This window comes from Brassica napus, chromosome A9 (assembly GCF_020379485.1).
Source record: "Brassica napus cultivar Da-Ae chromosome A9, Da-Ae, whole genome shotgun sequence".
NCBI lineage: Eukaryota > Viridiplantae > Streptophyta > Magnoliopsida > Brassicales > Brassicaceae > Brassica > Brassica napus.
In genome coordinates, this window is record NC_063442.1 from 44,558,201 (window position 1) to 44,576,685 (window position 18,485).

The following is an 18,485-nucleotide window of genomic DNA, read 5'->3' on the forward strand; positions in this document are numbered from 1 at the left end:
GATGCAAACCGTGATGGACCACTTACATGCTATTAGATGACTATGCTAAATAAATGAATTAGCCTAAGCAATAAGATTTAAAGATGAATGTACCGTACCTGTAGAACTCTGCGAAAAGATCCTTGTCACTTATGTAGTCAAGCAGCTTAACCACCTGTAAAAAGAGACAATATTAGCATCAAGAATCAACGACATTGAACATAATATGAAGGCAAAAAAGAAGAGAATGTTTACATTGTCAATGGTAGACTCAATAGTAGAGTCATCATTGGACTTGTCATTGGCTGCCTTCTTGAAAACATTGTCACAAAACGTTGCAAGCATCTCTGCACTTGAGCTTCCAGCCACTTTCTTGTTACAAAAGATTTCAAAGGCTTCTTTCAACGACTTATGGAATAAGGTGTGGTTCTGAAAGCAGTCCGTGACATAGGCCATGTACTTATCATGCAAGTCAATTATCTTTCTGACAAGAACCTGTTCCTCCACGATACCACTAGTAGCTGCGTCTTCCGCTTGTTTGATAAGAGAGTTACCTTCTGCGGTAACATGAAGCCTAAAAGCTACCGCAACAGGTTCCAACCCTTGGGGGATTGCATGGTAAAGCCTGTACATCCTCGAGAGATCATCCGTCTTGTCATCTCTCAGCAATGCGCTGCAGCCTGAGTTCTCCTTTTCCAGAAGCTGTTTTGCAACCAAAACCAACAAATTGGTTTGCACATTAGCAACTAGTTTGGGCTCGGTGTCTGAATGAAGGTAGTGTGAGACTCTCTCCTTCTCCTTCTTTAAAGACTCCTCGGCCTTGATCATGTACTCAGGGCAAGAATCCTCTTGGATCCAGCTTGAGGCCTTGCGGGAATAGTAAGAATTTGTTTCTGTAAGAAAGAAGTCCTCAAAATCCTTTTCGTACCTCTCCATGTTTCCCATCCCATTCTGAACAAAGAGATCTAACACGTTCTTCAATAGTGCCCTATCAATCTGTTGGCCCTCTCGCTCTTTATGAATCTGGATAATACAAAACCGTGTTAGATAGAGTTCTGTCTATACATCATCAAAGAGTTCTATATACATGTACTTACCAGTGCTATAACAACTTGTTTGACATTGAAGTGAACTTTTTCGTAAACATGGTCGCGGAAACAGGTCATGCCAACTACAGTTAGGCTTGGTATGCCATTCCGTGCAATGTAGTAACGGTCAAGATAGTAGAAGAAGTGAGATAACCACCTAACCATAATTTTATTAATCTCCCACCATCGTGAAACCTCTCTTAGCATGTATTCATCATGCTTCTCCATGATAGAGGGCAAGATCTAACACAAACACACAAATATATGTTACAAAATAAACTATTTGTAAGAAAGCCCTAATAAATAAATAAATAAAAGTGGGTCGATAGTATACTCACCGTAAGCTTGTCATAAGCTTGAAGGATGGCACCATACTTTTCATAAAGCGGTCCAGACGAATCATGAGGTGGTTTCTGGATGCACATATTGTAAACTATTGTGTAGTTTCCAATATATTCTTCAGGCAGAAAGGGTGGTTCAGGTTTTCCTTCAATAATCCTTGTGAGCTTGGTAACAGCCGCATCAATGAGTTTAAATCCATCCTCAATGGTGATAGGCTCACGACTTTGACTAGAAGACATTCTTAATCAAATTCTAATGGAAAACTAGGGTTTTGAGAGAGAGAGAACTGAGATGGAATGAAAGTGTGAACAATAAGCTTTGAGGAGATAGGTATTTATAGCGATTAGTTAAGGCGGTGGCTAATAATTATCAATTTTGATTTTTTTTTAATAAATGTAAACCTTATCAATTGAGATTTTAAAGGAAGTAAATCTGGAAACTTTATTATTTTCGAATTTCTTTCTATTTTTTGCTAATAATTTCAAGATATATACAAGTTTAGTTTACTTTTTCTTTTTCTGGTGATAATTATTAAAAAGAAAAATTTTATTCAGTTTTAAATTTTGATTTTAGTTATGATTATCAATCCTATAAAATTATGAAATGTGAGGTAAATAAATTAAAATAACTAAATAAACTATTTTTTACCAAAAAAAAAACTAAAAAAACTATTTTTATTTCCTTATTTTGTTGAGACTAAATTGTTTTGGATACACAAGAAAGGTGAAAAACAACAGTTAATTCGAGTTAATGATTGATTTTTCGTGGATCCAAAATAGTTTAGTCAATAAATATTCACAAACAATATTTGAAAGTTGTGGTATAAAATAGTGCAAGTGAGTTAGAAGTTTGTTGGTTTTGATTTGATTTGAGAATTTTAATGGCAGTTTTTCTCCTAAACAAGGTTGCCAATGCCGAATTAAGGTGCTATGACCAGTACACTATGATCATTAGTACCATAATTTACAAACAAAACAAAAAATAGTTTCTCAACATGTGAGATAGTTTATGAATCTCAACCTTGAATCCTATCGAACATGGGATGCTCCATTACTTCTCTAGCAGAAGGACGACGCGTTGGATCACGATCCATCATTGTCTGTTTTTTTTCAAAAAACATGTTAGAAATTGTGTATGTTCCATGAAACACACAAGAGATAAGAATAGCAAATAACGTACCTTTAACAGTTGCTGTAACTGTAACGAATGGCCAGGAAGGAGAGGAAGTTTGCCTTCTTTGATGTTGAGGGATTGGTTTCTTGATTCCGTAAGAGGCGATCCTCTAATCAGCTCGTAGACCGTGACACCTAAAGAGAAGATGTCGACTTTATCAAGTTGCTCGTAGTTTTCGTTTAGTATTTCTTGAGGCATGTAACGTGCATCCCCTTCCTCTACTGGCAAGCTTTTGTCCAACCGCGTTGCACAACCGAAGTCGCCGAGCTTGCAGACACCGTTCTTGATGTATATGTTGTCGGGCTTTACATCTAAATGAGCTATTCCTTTCTCATGCACAAAATGTAACGCCTTAGCTATCTGTAACAGAGCAATGGTTGGTGCTGGTACTGTTAAATAAGAATTCTCATGAATCTCAAGAAACTCTCTCTCTACTCTTTTTTCTTATGGAAGTGTGTACCTGATGCATAATCACCAAAATCTCTCTCTCTGAGATCTTAAGTGAAGATTTCTTGGACAAGCTGTGATCGCAGAGTTCCAGTTGAATGTATAACTGCTCGTTTTCAAACCACGAGTTGTAGTATCCTACTACGTTTTCATGGAATCCTACAAACAAACAAAAAGGTAGAAACTGTTTGACCATAGTTTGCAAAGAGCGAACCATTAAAAACAGGTTAAGGACAAGAAGGCAAAACAAGAGTCTGTAACTGACCTAGAGCAGCAAGAGCTTGAACTTCCATCATAGCTTTACGCCTGTCAAAAGTCGGTTATGATTACTTAAATAAATTGATTCAAACAAGTTGAACTATTATTAATACAGCACTAAGAAAGAAAAAAAGTGCAGAAATCTCTACCTCTCTGAATCCAAAATCAGCTTCCTTGTGCTGTATTTGACAGCATACAAGCAACCATCAATTCTCTTCAAAACTTTAAATACACGGCTGAAATTCCCAGCGCCTATTTGCTGGAGAAACCAAACAAAGTGCTGTCAGAATTAGAAAGAAGCAAAGCAACATAGTTCCATCGATTCAGATCTTCATTGGCTTACCTGAATTTCATGAAAGTCTGTGAGATATCTTGACAAGCCACCCCCACCTATGCTTGCAGGGAGAAAACCTGCATTACAGTACAGTTAAAACATAGTTTTTTGGAAGGACCGCTATAATTCTTAAGCCATTGCCAAGTGAGGGTAGGAATAACTCACTAGCACATTTAGACCTCTGATATCCGAAAGGGTCACTAGCTGTATCGGAGTCATTCATCACATATGGATTTTTTAGGCAAGGAGGTGGCATAACACGAGACCTCAGAGCAACTGCAGTCTGTGAAACGTATCCAGTCCTCTCCGTTTGATTGGCTTGGATCTTCTCCACCATGATCTCATCTGTGTCAATACCATCATTCTCTCGTTCATTTACTCTATGCTTCGAAGACCAAGTATAATCTGAAGTTTTCGATGTAAAACTGTCTGCATTGACCATAAAAAAAAAAGTTACCACTGGAAAAAGTTAGGAAAATAGCACATCACCAGAATACTATATCTATAGTGAATCTTAAATCAACAAAGAGTTAAATGTTGAAAATTTTGTAAAAAAAAACAGGAGAACCAAACATAACAATTGTACCACAAAACAGTCAAAGCAAATTTCATTCCAAAACACATATAAGTCTTCGGACACAAAAGCTTACCTTGGCGGCATCTTTTGCTTTTAACTGTATTAAGTTTAACAGGAGACTTAGGACAAGGAGATTGATCCTGCAAATTAGAAATACTTATAAGATATTCGTGAGAAATAAAAAAAAAACAATTGGATAAGATTAACAGCTGTCTCTCAGTTTCACCTTGCTGCTGTCTAAAGCGCTCATCAAGTTCTGATTGTCCGGTGTTATATAGTCAGGTGTGCTGACAAGATTCAATCCCAAAACAAAACAAAAAAAAAAGACTTTTTATCAATAAAAGTGTTTAGCTTTCGTTGAGACTTCACACAAAGATTTAAAAAGACGGAAATGTCCTCAAATCTACAGAGCCTAAAATCGATTCAAGAATCCTAATCGTATTCAGATCTCAACCTAACACACAGCTAATTAATGAAATATTTTTTACCAGAAGAAGTCTTGGCTGAGGATGAATCCCTTCTCTCCGCAATCGCCGTCTCCGTCAACGGAACCCAGCTCATTCCGGAGCTCCGACGAGGACTCCGCGGCGTTCGACGGGGGACGATTATCGAACGAAAGCTTCGTCAATTGACCGAATCGAAGGAGAGAGTGTCCTTCCATCTCAAGACTCTTCTTCGTTCTCCTCGTATCGATCGCGCCTAGGGATTTCTTCCTCTTCGCCAACAGTGTTCGTCCTTTCTTCTCGAACATGACGATTTAATTTTTAATTTAATTGATTTTGTTGGTGGAGGTAATTTGGATAATTTATAATTTAATTTAAAATTTGCGCGCTCGTTTTAGTTTGGAGAGGATCAGTTGCAGCAAGGAGTACGGTGTACATCTTCTATTATCGGTTTACGACCGTCCGATCTTCAGGGTGGTTAGCTTTTAATCAGACTGAAGCCGATGTGGAGCGTGTCATGTAAGCTTTGGGCTCTTAATATAAGCACTTGGGCCACGGTGTAGGCACTTACTCTCAGAATATTGCACCTTTTTTTAGAATATTAAATAATTTATGCTATTTTCTTTAATTATATAAGATTTGCATTTTCCTTTGGTCAACAAATTTAAAAATCAATCTAATACTAATTACTAGTGTTTCAGAGAAAAAAATCTAATACTAATTATTTTCTCTTGAATATGGGATAATAAATCTGTAATTATCAATAATGTTTTTTCTGCGTGAAACGTCATTAATACTCAGAGTTTTTGTACAAACTCATATTAATGTGAATAATGAGGAAATGATCTCTAGCGAAATCCCTCATGGTTGGAAATATTTTAGTAACTACTAGCATCATTGTCGTAGTATGGGACCACCACCTCTCATATGTAATGTATAGTATATAAATTAGCTTCTTCTATATGTTAATTCAGAAGGAATTAGAATTGCAAACCAACATTAACAAGTTGAAGTTGGTACCATGCATAAGTAAGAAGCCAAGGACAAAATAACTAATTTTTAAAGGATATCTTGGATATTTAATCTCATTTTTTAATGTTTCGATTCTCTCTCGAATAAAAAGGTCGGTTAGCCTTAATTTTGCTTAATGTGCTTTCTAGCCTCTGCTTGTTTTTTTTTAAACTAGAATGTTGGTTTAATGCTATCAAATAATATGTTTAATTATATGGGTTTTGATGGTGAAACAGGAGAATTAAATATAACATTCAAAGCAAATTTCATTCTGAAACCTATATCTTTGCTAATTATATGGGTCTTACTACTCACACACATTAATGTGGTGAACTATAGCATCATTCATAATTAACTCGGAAGCGGTTTTAGCCTTCTTTGAGACTTCATACCAAGCTTAGATTCTCTTGAAGAAAATACTGATTTCGATATTATTTGTGCCAAATGTTAAATTAGTTATAGTAATGGATGAATCTTTCTTGGTTTGATTCTTTTCTTTAGCTTTGGTTAATCTATCAAGATAAAGTATATATATATTTATATCATTGGAACAATTCATCGCTTGATACACAAGAAAGGTAGGACTCTAAATGTTCCTCACTTTTATATTGCAAAAGAATGACATATAACTTTTAACTTAGTGTATATATAGATGTATAACTAATAGATGAGATATATAAGTCATCTCTTGATGAACTGGACTAAGAAGGTGTACAGGCTTGTGCCAAACTGGAAGCGTGAAACAGAAGTAAAAAATCTAGGTGAGATAAAATAAACAAGTACTAATTTTGATTTTGGTAACTCGTCCTAGATACAACAGGAATGGTTTCACCATTTCTATGATTATTCTTCTTAATTTACACTAATGTGAGAAGAATTAATATGGAATTTATTAAACAGGTTACAAGGTTCATGGCAATCCTTTCTCCACCAGCACAAGGCGTGTTCTCGCTGTTCTCCTTGAGAAAGGGCTCTCTTACGAGTCCATTACTGTCGATTTAAAATCCGGTGAACACAAGACGGAGTCTTTCCTCTCTCTCAACGTAAGTAATGTTCTCGCCTAGAAAAAAAAATCGGAAGATTAGTTAGTATGTACTTAGTAGCTTCAGAGTGTGTTAACCTGATGTATATGCTACTTCAAGTTACTTTTCACTCAAGGCATTCTAGGTCTAGTTTAAGTTCTCATATGTGTTAACTTGAGGTTTACGCTACACTATATCATGTTTTACGTTTCAACTTTTAACCTAGTTATTATTGATCAGGTATATAGAGCGATCGTGTGGAATCATTTACATGAACATTAATTTGTTATATGTATAGGATCAGAATAATTGCCAATCACCTCACCTAGTGATTATAGTTACTTGTAATGTGTTTGTTATTGATGCAGCCTTTTGGTCAAATCCCAGTTTTTGTAGATGGAAACATTAAGCTGCATGGTGAGTTAATTTTAATTGTTAACTTCATGATAAATATTTATTTATAAATTAATCGATTTTCTGACTTATTCAAATCTCAATTTTCTTGCTTCTAGAGTCTCGAGCCATAACACAATACATTGCATATGTTCATAGCACAAGAGGCACACAACTTTTGTATCTTCAAAGCCACGAGACAATGGCAATACTAACAGTGTGGATGGAAATCGAAGCTCACCAGTTCGATCCATTTGCATCAAAACTCACTTGGGAGCAAGCCATTAAGCCTATCTACGGTCTAGAGACTGACCAAGTGGTCGTCAAAGAAAACGAGGCGAATCTAGAGAAGGTTCTAGATATCTACGAGAAACGACTCGGAAAATATAGATTCTTGGTTTGTAATACCTTTACTTTGGCTGATCTTCATCATTTGCCAAATATTCAATACCTTTTGGGAACTCCAACAAAGAGATTGTTCGAAGATCGACCTAAAGTGCTTAAGTGGGTGGGCGAGATTACGGGTAGAGAGGCTTGGAAGATGGCTTGTGATCATGAAAAGTATTGGTTTGGTAAGCAAACGAAATAAATGAAAACTGTGTGAGAATGTAATTGTGTGTTGTATAGTTTGGCCTTTGTTTGTAAGCTTGTGTTGTTTGTTGTGTGGTGAATCTTATAAGATTCATTGTGTGTATGTATGTTGTGATGTATGTGTGGATAAAGGGAATAATAATAATATATTTAAAATATAGCAATATTTCCACAGATAAAATAAGGGCTCATCTATTATCTTGCCAATGTTTTCTTAAACTTAGACGGTACCCATATAGATTTGAATGTGAATAATTATGAGTTCTGTGATCCAAGAATTGTTTAATTTTGCTTTAAGCTTTGAATATTTTATGTCGAATGTACAATAATAGTAAAATGCCTATGTTTGGTTTGGTCCTTAACCTCTTTGCTTAAAAAGTGTTGGATATGTGCTCAAGCTGTAACACATAAAGCAACCTATACTCTCAACCTAAAAGCCTAACAACTAATAAGAATATGATTAATAGGAATTTCTTAATGGAATATAAAAAATCGTCTCTTAATTTTTTTAAAGCTAAGAATCGTATTTTATTTAAAAGTTAATTTTTAGTTTTTTAGTTAAAAGTTAAGAGAATGTTTCTTATATTCTGTTAAAAACCTCACTCTAATAACCTCCATTAATCATATTCTAACACGCAAAACATATTATTGACTTTGAGTTATTTCCATAGCACCATTAAATTGTTTTGGGTTGTTTCCATTGAACTATATTAACTTAATAATGGGCCGGGAAGGTACACACACTAATGGGTCTTTACCCAATTACATTTTCTGTCAATAGATTTGATTAGTTTGTTTACTGACTCTAAATAATGGCGGGACGATTACACGTGCTTAATACAACATTCGGTTCGGTCCTAACTGCTAAAGTAGTTTGGTGGTTACATCTGTTTTAAATTAATCAAGAACGCCATATCTGCTTGAAATTTGTTGAATAGAGCGTTAAAAAGATTCAAACAGCTGCATAACATACAAAAAAAAAAAGAGAGAGAGTCAAAAGCACATCACATATAAACAAATGAAAAATGAAAACATGCAACTTGGAGTAGTTCTCTTGTGAGGATCTAAAAACATAAAGAAAGCAACGTATAAAATAATGATCAAGTGGATTTGCTGTAAGGCTGTAATTTTACTTCAAATGCAGTAAACGCATGCATGACAAGTTGTCAACATAATCCCAAATTGACGATGAAGAGGTCTAACATTAGTATGCAAAATATTCCATAGGTCTTAGTATAAAATACCACTAATAATGTGAGATAATAAATAATTGGTCTCTCTTTTTTTTGGAGCTTTAGATTTTAACTAGATCTTGATCCGCGCAACCGCGCGAGTGTTTATTTTTATTTATTTTTATAGAAATATTTTATTTTTACTTCTACATTGGTATATATTAGTATAATATATATGAGATGTGTCTATCACTTTTTAAAACATAATAATTTTATTGTATATTTTTTTATTGAATTGATTGTTTTCAGATCACATTTTTAGCTTGGAAAAGATTGATAATTATTTAGTACCTATAATGTAGTTGACATATTATTTAATTCCTATAATCTAGAAAGTGAGTTATTTAGATCTATAATAATGATAAGATTATAAATTAAATGTTACTAGAAATTTTTTTTTTTCAATTGACAAATATTTAGTAAATGTCATATTTTCATATATTTGTGTTTTATTTTATAAAATACTTAAATTTTTTATATTTATTTATCGTATTTCATTTTAAATGACTATTTATGTTTAAAAATTGAACTTTATTTTTTTAACGAATTAAGTTGGTATAACTCTGATAAATTAATTTTATTATGTGGTTAATATTTTAATTAAAAAATTAGATACTTTTAATAAAGATTTATACTTTTCAATGAAAAAATTCAATTTTTTTATGAATACTTAAATTATATTAAAAAACAAAAAAATATAATAATTAAAAATAGTTAAAAAAAATTATTTGAATTTAGACTCAATGCCTAAAATAATATGAAAGTCGAGATACGCATTTAATAAATTCCTTGATAAATGGAAGTTGCAGTTCTTACAAAAAACATAACTCAGAGATAAAACTGACATTGCAGTGAAATCAAATCATTCCTTCCTTCCGAAATCTCTCTACGAAGAAGAAAGGAGATTCGTTTTAAGACATGGTGGAGACGAGGCGTAGTAGCTCTTCCGCTTCAAAGCAGCTCTCTCCTCATCCGCCTCCTGAAACTCCATCATCACGGCCTACCAAACGATCCAAGGTTTTAAGATCAATCCCATTTGAATTGTGAATTTCGGTTTCTCGTCTTCTCTTTGAGTTTTCTGTTTGGAATGAAACCTAGAAGGCGGTTTCGAAGTCTGGAGAACCGGAGCTTAGAGCTTCTCATCCGAAGACTAGTGATGCCTTGGTGACGCCTTCTCCCCCAGGTGAAGTTGTGTCTGAAGCTGACAAGTCGAAAAGGGGGAAGAAGCGGTCTAAGGCTTCTCCTTGGGCGAAGCTTCTTTCTCAGTATCCACAGGTTCCTGAGTCTGTGGGGATTAGCTGACAATGTACATTAGTTGTGTTGTTTCTAACTGTCCTGAGAAAAAAAATTACTTGCGTTTTTCAGAACCCTCATCGTCTCATGAGAGGCGCTGTGTTTACTGTTGGACGAAGAGGATGCGATTTATCTATCAAAGATCAATCCATCCCCAGTGTTCTTTGTGAACTGAGCCAGTCTGAGGTATTTAAACTTCTATCTGATTGGTTGAGTTTTCTATTAGCCTAAAAGGACACCTTTTCTGAGATTTTTTTGTTGTTGCAGCACGGAGGTCCTTCAGTTGCCTCGCTGGAGATAGTAGGGACTGGAGTTCTTGTTCAGGTCAATGGCAAGATTTACCAAAGGAGGGCTTGCGTTCATCTGCGGGGAGGCGACGAGGTTGTCTTCAGCACTCTCGGGAAACATGCTTATGTATCCTTTTAAGAGGATTCTGGAAAGTTATCCAGGGATCACCTTTTATGTATCTATGATGTTGTTTGCTGTATTTTTGTTTTCTTAACAGAGTGTTCAGATTATTCAGTCTCTTAAAGATGAAAATCTAGCTCCACCACCAGATAGAGCTTCTTCATTTAGCATCTTTGGAGAACAGAGTGCGCCTCTGAAAGGGCTTCATGTTGAGACAAGAGCAGCAGGAGAGTCTTTATCTGATGAGAAGGCCTCTGTATTGGCGGCTTTAAAACAGCTACATGTCCCTTTTCTACCACCTACTGCTGAAAATGTCAAAAGTCAGCAAAATTCAAGGGCTCCTGTCCTACCTTCTAGCTCCGATGATTGTATTCCTGATGTTGATAGCGACAATGACGCTGATAGCTACAATGACGCTGATAGCGACGATGACCAGAACGCTGATGCAAATGAAATGGATTCTTTTCAAGAAGCTGAAGAAGGTAGAAGTATTCCTGATTCTGGTTATGAAACTAGACCAATTTTTGGCCTACTCAGGGATCCTTCGAAATTTGATTCAAGGGGTAGCATTTCCAAATTACCGGTGGATGATCGAAGGGAAGTGAAGGAAATGCCTAAAGAATGTGACAGTTCATCAGCCTCGGTATCAACTAGACGTCAAGCGCATAAAGATTGTCTGCGAGCAGGAGTACTCAATCCTCAGGAGATAGAAGATTCTTTCGAGAACTTCCCATATTACTTAAGGTCTGTGTGGTTACAACATTTTAAAAAAAAAATCTCTGTTATTCAAACAAGATGGACAACTGGTATATAGTCTTCCAAGTATTGATAAACAACTCTCTAAATTGTCACAGTGGCACAACAAAGGATGTTTTGATAACTTCAACATATGTTCATATGAATTGTGGAAGCAAGTTTGGTAAGTATGCAGCAGATCTGTCGACAGTGTGCCCCCGTATCTTGCTCTCTGGACCAGCTGGTATGAAGGAAACTCTGTACAATTACTGTTTATAATTAATATTTGTTTCTCATTTCCATTTCCTAACATAATTTTCATATGGACTAATTGAAGGCTCTGAGATATATCAGGAAATGTTAGCAAAATCTCTTGCTAAGAAGTGTGGGGCCAAATTGATGATTGTTGACACACTCTTATTACCTGGGGTAAACTCCCACTTCACCTTTAGATTCTTCTTATCATTCGTAGCGTTTGATTTTGTCCATATTCGTATTGATTTTTATTTTTTAATTTAGAATCGTGAGCATATTGGTATTAAATTGGCCCTCCTGAATATTGATTTCAAATGCTTCAGAAGCCATACACTGTCCCGGCAATCTCTTAACTTATTGGGATTTAGAACATTACTGCTATTATTGATTCTCTATTTTTTCTGGATGGCTTCAGGGATCAACAGCCAAGGAAGCAGATTCTACCATAGAAAGTTCTAGGCGTGAAAGATTTTCCGTGCTTGCTAAACGAGCCGTACAGGCTGCACATGTTACGGTTTTGAAGCATAAGAAACCTACTCCAAGTGTTGTGGCTGATATAACAGGTGGATCAACATTGAGTTCTCAGCCTGTTCTGAGGCAAGAAGTGTCAACTGCATCCTCTAAAAGTTACACCTTCAAAACTGGTATGGACGCTTATTTTTCGTTTTTCTGCAACTTTCTGTTTTACTGATCAGGCACTTCTGTATTTCTTAGGTGACCGAGTGAAGTTTGTAGGCTCTTCAATTTCTTCGCTTCCTTCTTTCCATTCTCCACTTAGATATTGTTTGTTCGTCTCATCTTTTGTTTGAGATCCTTTCTTCTGATGTACATAGTTGTTATCAGAGCACATTTCATATCGTTTGTTATTGCTATTCTATCTAGGGGACCGGTATTAGGTTTCCACGGAAAAGTAGTACTTGCATTTGAAGACAATGCATCTTCAAAAATCGGGGTTAGATTTGATAAGCCGATAGCAGATGGCAATGATCTTGGTGGCCTATGTGAAAAAGACCGTGGTTTCTTTTGTGCTGGTAATTTTCCTTATAATACCTACACCTTTGCGTTAAAAGTTAATTGGACTAATGACATTGTTTGTGTGCAGCGAGTTCACTTCGGTTAGATAGCTATTCTAGTAACGATGTTGATAAACTTGCCATCAATGAAATCTTTGAGGTAGGTTGACCTTTTTTTGTTGCCTCTCTGTTTAATTTGAAGAGTACTACTTAGTCCAAGAACCGTTTTAAAATCGTTTGAATGATGCTGTAGGTGGCTTCTAATGAAAGTGAAAACGGATCATTGATACTGTTCCTGAAAGACATTGAAAAATCAGTGTCGGGGAGAATTGATGTGTATGCCACTTTGAAGAGCAAGCTGGAGAATTTACCGGAGAAGATTGTTGTCATAGCCTCACAAACCCAATTAGACAGCCGAAAGGAGAAAGTAGGATTTCTATTTAATCCCTCTTTTTATATGCTTAAACTGTTTTAATTATTCTTATGTTCTTCTCAAAATGGTCATTATTCATTTTCAGTCCCACCCTGGAGGTTTCTTATTCACAAAGCTTGGCAGCAACCAGACAGCATTGCTGGATCTTGCATTTCCGGTATGATAATCCGACTCATCTAGTTTTAGTCTTATTTTCTCTGAGTTGCAACTTGTAAGTGACTATACTGCATTTATGCATATGCAGAAATAAATATACTCTCTCTCTTTGATATGTTGGGAGTTATTTTTCATGTCATCTGCAGGAGAACTTTGGTGGTAGACTGCAAGATAGGAACAAAGAAATGTCTAAACCAGTGAAACAAATCACTAAACTATTTCCTAACAAAGTTACCATCCAGTTACCCGAGGTCTGAGCTTTTCTTCTTTTTACCTTACTTGGTGTGATTTGTTAATTTTTATTTAATGTTACTTTTTTTCTTTTAAAACATAACAGGACGAAGCTTTCCTATTGGACTGGAAGGAGAAACTCGAACGTGATGCAGAGATCCTGAAGGCTCAAGCTAATATTGCCATCATTCGTGCGGTGAGCATCTTTCAGTGAAATCCCATGTCTATCTAAATGTCGATTGTTTTTTTAGTCTTCTGTGTGTTTACTTATGTCTTTGTTAATGAATCTTGCAGGTCCTTAGCAAAAACCGTCTGGAATGCCCTGCCCTCGAAACCTTGTGCATCAAAGATCAGTCCCTTCCGCTCGATAGTGAGCATCTTTCACTCTGCTTTTTCTGTCTTTGTTCCTTGAGGGTATGGTTGCTTTGTCTTTACCCAGAACTTTATGATTAATAGGAGTGGAGAAAGTGGTTGGCTGGGCTTTCAGTTTCCATCTTATGAGCTGCTCAGAACCGACGATCAAAGACAACAAGCTTATCATCTCTGTCGAAAGGTGAGCTTCTTTAATAAGAAGAACTCTGATTATAGATCCTGCAGTATAACTTGGATTGTTTCTTGTGATATATTTTGAAAATAACTTTTTTCTCATATGTTGCAGCATCACATATGGCCTGCAGGTGTTGCATGGGATTCAAAACGAAAACAAGAGCACAAAGAAATCTCTCAAAGTAATATTTCATAACCTTATGTCATTTACCTCCTCCTAGGCTAAACCTATATATACCTTCTAAATTTTGAACAATTACAACGCTATATCATTTCAGGATGTTGTTACTGAGAATGAATTCGAGAAAAAACTCCTATCAGACGTCATTCCTCCAAGTGATATCGGTGTTTCGTTTGATGATATTGGGGCTTTGGAAAATGTGAAAGACACCTTGAAGGAGTTGGTGATGCTTCCTCTTCAAAGACCTGAGTTGTTTGGCAAAGGCCAGCTTACAAAGGTACCTTTTTCCCTTTTCACTTTCAAATGTCTGTTTGGAAACTGAAATGTAACTGTTGCTTCATGCAGCCTACAAAGGGTATACTGTTGTTTGGACCGCCTGGTACAGGGAAGACGATGCTGGCAAAGGCAGTTGCAACAGAGGCTGGTGCAAACTTCATCAATATTTCAATGTCCAGCATCACTTCAAAGGTATTTGTTTTTTAGAACAGTGACCTGACTCGATAAATGTTTCCTGTGGGATTGGATTTGACACGAAGATTTTTCTTGCAGTGGTTTGGTGAGGGAGAGAAGTATGTGAAGGCTGTTTTCTCTTTAGCAAGTAAGATAGCTCCAAGCGTTATTTTTGTTGATGAGGTATGTTTCAAGACTGAAAAACAGATCGCCCCTCTGCTTTCCGTTTCTTTAAATGTCGTTTTCTGCACGATCTCACTTCAGTTTCTAAAGCCTTTTGAATGGAAACAAAATTATTTATAGGTTGATAGCATGTTGGGAAGAAGGGAGAATCCAGGGGAACATGAAGCTATGCGTAAGATGAAGAACGAGTTCATGATAAACTGGGACGGCTTACGCACAAAGGATAAAGAAAGAGTGTTAGTACTAGCTGCTACAAACAGACCATTCGACCTTGACGAAGCAGTGATTAGAAGGCTTCCGCGAAGGTAATAAACTCTCAATAATTCTTCTCTGCTTCATGTATGATCGTCATTGTGCTTTAGAGTAGATCTTCTGTGCAGGTTGATGGTTAATCTCCCGGATTCAGCAAACAGATCAAAGATCTTGAGCGTAATCTTGGCGAAAGAAGAGATGGCAGAGGACGTAGATATAGAAGCTATAACAAATATGACAGATGGGTACTCAGGAAGTGACTTAAAGGTCTGTCTGTAGTTTCCTCCCTCTTCTTGATCACAAACTGAAAACCTATTTATTGCTTAAAACAAACGATCTTGATTTGCAGAATCTTTGCGTGACCGCAGCGCATCTTCCTATCCGAGAGATATTGGAAAAAGAAAAGAAGGTTCGGCTTTGATTTTTTAACATCAATAGTGGGCTATGTGACATATGTGGGGTTCCTTCTTTAAACCAGATTTTTGTTTGACTTGCAGGAGAGAAGTGTGGCTCAAACTGAAAACCGACCAATGCCACTATTATATAATAGCAAAGACATTAGACCATTGAACATGAATGATTTCAAGACCGCACATGAACAGGTTTGAAAGACTGGAAGTTTCGCATTTTGGTCCAAGTTTTTGGGGATTTAATGGGGGGGATGTTTGGTGTTGTAGGTATGCGCGAGTGTGTCGACTGATTCATCGAACATGAACGAGCTTCAGCAATGGAACGAGCTGTATGGAGAAGGAGGGTCAAGGAAGAAGACATCACTGAGCTACTTCATGTAAAAAGATAAACAGAGAGGTTGTGTATTTTATTTTTCCTTGATATAGAAAATCTCTCTTTGATAGTTCAATTTATATAAGATTTTTATGTACAGAGAGAGATAACAATTGATGTACAAACTATTTGTAGATTTTTATGTTCTCCGAAAGTTTTAGTATTTTACTGCCAATTTTATTTAATTTTGGTACCAAGCATGCATCAAGTATTTTTTAACTTTAGTTTCTATTTTTCACTCACCCTAAAAATTAGTCGCCTGAGAAGAGGATGGTGCGATTGGTTTGCAATATAATATTGCCATAGTACCCTCCAGTCCACATGATGGCTAGTTGACAACCAAATCGTCGTGCTAACGAGTCGAACCCCATTACAAACTTCTTTTCTTTTTAATATTTTACTGAAGAGACCATTTAATCAAAAAGCATATTATTATTTTAGTTTCACAAAACAGAGTGATGCTATTACCAAAGTTTAGAATGATTTATCTCAAGAACTATACAAACTTTACAGAGGCTTGTAAGCTTTATGGTGAAAATATCTCGTTGCTCCTTTTAAATTATACAAGAGCCGGCCACAATCCTTTCTCTGTTTCTTGCGGAAACAAAACCGCTTTCTTCAGTTTCAATCCAATCGCTTCTTCTTCTTTCTTACTCTCCATCACACTTTCTTTGCACTTTTCAGACTGATCCACCATCCTCATGTTCCAAGTTTTCTGACAATACGTTAACCACATACATCAGAGTCTTCGAACTTAACATTTTTATTGGTTTGTGGTTTTCGTTTTACCTTAAGTTTTTCATAGTCGAAGATACCATTTCGAGCAAGATCAGCTCGAACCCACAGCCTTTTGAAGTGCGTAGTTGACCAAGTCTAGGCCTTCTTGGATTAAACCAAGATGATGGCTCGTTTTGCCTTTGAACCAAGTAAGACATTTTTTGAAACTAGAAGCTAAATGTAACTCAAGAAGCTTCTGAGCATTCTCGTTAACTGCATGCCAATAAAGATTCCATCACAAACTGCATGCCAAAAAAGATTAAAACATTCTCAAAACCAGAAGAAGAAGAAGAAAGGGACCTAACAGGGGAACAGCAACCTTTGCATTCACGAGGACAGTTGTTGCCACGTTGATGAGTGATTGCTTCGTTTAAAGCAATCTGAGAAGGAACATGATCTCTTCTTCTGCACTTCTTCAGAATCTTCTTGAGTTTCCTGAAGCCAACACCAGGTAGATTCTTCTTCTCCTTCTGTTCTTGCATGTACTCCTCATACTTCATTTTTCACAATCTCCCAGCCGGTTGTGAGTGAAATCAAATCAACAAAACACACCACACACACAAGAAAAGGTTATCTCTTTGATAGTTTAATTCAATGTATTTTTTTTGGATTTTAAAGCTAAATTCTATATATTTTCGCAAATAAGCAATTACCATACAAAATATTTTTATATTTAAAATTAAATTTTAATTAATTTCCCAAATAAAAATATAAACAATACAAAATGTTTTAAGATTACACAAATTTTAGATTTTATTAAAATTATTATCATTAACTAAACAATATATTTTCATTTTAGAAAAGACGAGGTGCAAACACTTGGTCTATTTTTTAACATATTGAAATTCATTCACAATACGAAGAAAACATGTTAAACATCTACACCGCCAACTGACCATACGGAAGACCTTATATAAAGGACTGGATGCTGATATTTTGTTAAACATCTACATCACTGACGGACCATAAGGAAGACCAATAAGGACCGGATGCTTCAGCTTGGTTTGTTTTCGACATATTAAAACTCATTCACAATACGAAAAAACATGTTAAACATCCACACCACTTACGAACCATATGGAGACCATACGGATCGGATGCAAATAGCTTGGTTTGTTTTCAACAAACGGAAGTTTTTGCACCATGTATTTTTCCAACATGAAAATATATTATTTAATATAATAATAATAATTTTAGTAAAATTTAAAATTTGTAAACTTAAAACATTTTGTGTGGTTTTTATTTTTATTTGTGAAAATAATAAAATTTTAAATTTAAATTTAAAAATATTGTGTATGGTAATATATATATTTGTGAAAATATTTGGAACTTAGCTTTAAAATAAATAAAAATTGAAAAAATGGGTTTTCAAAAAAGAAAACCTGAGAGGCCTTGTTCCAAAGCGCATATGTTCTTGGGCCAAGACTTGTTGATGAAGAAGATATATCTCGAAGAAGCTCATCCTCTTCTCAGGCGACTCTTTGTCGTTTTCTTCGCCGGGTGACTGGATAGGATGTCGTTCTTTGACATGAAATGAGATGGTTCCCTCATATCGATAGGCTCTGAGATGAAGGGAAGAGTTTAGTGACTATGATCGCTTTGCTCGAGAAGAAACAACAATTATTATAAAGAGAACATATATACTAAGAGGGACTCACCACTGTCACGGTGTCACCAGGGAGGGAGTCGGAGACAAGCGAGAAGAACATATATAAGATCGATCACAATCTTCACTCCTTACTGCTTTCACTTGCTCTGTTCCTCTACTACCATCACAAGCAACCTAATTTCAAACAATCATCAAAGCTTCGTGTAAGTAAACATGTAACATTTCATATAAACACCAAATAAAAACAGGAAATAACTCACAACGATGATTGGGAGTCAGCTGGGTGATGG

The 18,485-nt window shown here is 35.9% G+C and overlaps 4 protein-coding genes and 1 long non-coding RNA gene across 7 annotated transcripts in view; 2 read left to right on the forward strand and 3 right to left on the reverse strand.

The window, feature by feature from the left end:
• The window catches only part of LOC106365422 (cullin-1-like), a 47,904-nt gene extending 46,049 nt beyond the window's left edge, over positions 1-1,855 (reverse strand). The window contains exons 1-4 of one of the 2 annotated variants that reach the window (XM_048742002.1): positions 1,406-1,855; positions 1,077-1,310; positions 235-1,002; positions 99-154 (exon numbers count right to left, since the gene is read on the reverse strand). In XM_048742002.1, the coding sequence (XP_048597959.1) occupies positions 99-154; positions 235-1,002; positions 1,077-1,310; positions 1,406-1,648 (1,301 nt within the window). In that variant the 5' untranslated portion in view covers positions 1,649-1,855. The remainder of the gene's footprint in view (positions 1-98; positions 155-234; positions 1,003-1,076; positions 1,311-1,405) is intronic. The other variant, XM_013804857.3, reaches the window with a different exon arrangement.
• A 391-nt stretch (positions 1,856-2,246) lies between these two features.
• LOC106369289 (wee1-like protein kinase) lies at positions 2,247-4,977 on the reverse strand. The gene is made up of 10 exons (XM_013809423.3): positions 4,687-4,977; positions 4,425-4,485; positions 4,272-4,338; positions 3,787-4,050; positions 3,631-3,698; positions 3,437-3,546; positions 3,295-3,335; positions 3,043-3,188; positions 2,589-2,942; positions 2,247-2,508 (listed from the first exon to the last, which is right to left on the reverse strand). The coding sequence occupies exons 1-10, from the start codon at positions 4,947-4,949 to the stop codon at positions 2,425-2,427; spliced, it is 1,458 nt and encodes a 485-aa protein (XP_013664877.2). The 5' UTR covers positions 4,950-4,977; the 3' UTR covers positions 2,247-2,424.
• A 1,314-nt stretch (positions 4,978-6,291) lies between these two features.
• On the forward strand, positions 6,292-7,812 carry LOC106365423 (glutathione S-transferase F4-like). The gene is made up of 4 exons (XM_013804858.3): positions 6,292-6,413; positions 6,553-6,695; positions 7,043-7,091; positions 7,187-7,812. The coding sequence occupies exons 1-4, from the start codon at positions 6,320-6,322 to the stop codon at positions 7,654-7,656; spliced, it is 756 nt and encodes a 251-aa protein (XP_013660312.2). The 5' UTR covers positions 6,292-6,319; the 3' UTR covers positions 7,657-7,812.
• A 1,873-nt stretch (positions 7,813-9,685) lies between these two features.
• LOC106369290 lies at positions 9,686-15,977 on the forward strand. Of its 2 annotated transcripts, none has more exons than XM_048742010.1 (26): positions 9,686-9,907; positions 9,989-10,165; positions 10,256-10,369; positions 10,451-10,597; positions 10,698-11,335; positions 11,446-11,570; positions 11,664-11,755; positions 11,997-12,225; positions 12,296-12,368; positions 12,464-12,612; positions 12,684-12,754; positions 12,848-13,021; positions 13,113-13,184; positions 13,330-13,434; positions 13,521-13,610; positions 13,709-13,784; positions 13,871-13,967; positions 14,073-14,142; positions 14,239-14,418; positions 14,487-14,609; positions 14,691-14,774; positions 14,895-15,079; positions 15,155-15,293; positions 15,376-15,435; positions 15,524-15,628; positions 15,704-15,977. In XM_048742010.1, exons 1-26 carry the CDS (start codon positions 9,809-9,811, stop codon positions 15,815-15,817), a joined length of 3,588 nt encoding a protein of 1,195 aa, XP_048597967.1. In that variant the 5' UTR covers positions 9,686-9,808; the 3' UTR covers positions 15,818-15,977. The 2 variants fall into 2 exon arrangements, with proteins under 2 accessions (XP_048597967.1, XP_013664879.2); XM_013809425.3 differs by having other exon boundaries at positions 9,725-9,907; positions 9,992-10,165.
• A 244-nt stretch (positions 15,978-16,221) lies between these two features.
• Positions 16,222-18,162, reverse strand: LOC125578659. Its single transcript, XR_007316744.1, has 2 exons — positions 16,599-18,162; positions 16,222-16,524 (listed from the first exon to the last, which is right to left on the reverse strand). It is a non-coding gene; the product is annotated as an uncharacterized LOC125578659 (long non-coding RNA).
• Between the last annotated feature and the right edge of the window lie 323 nt (positions 18,163-18,485).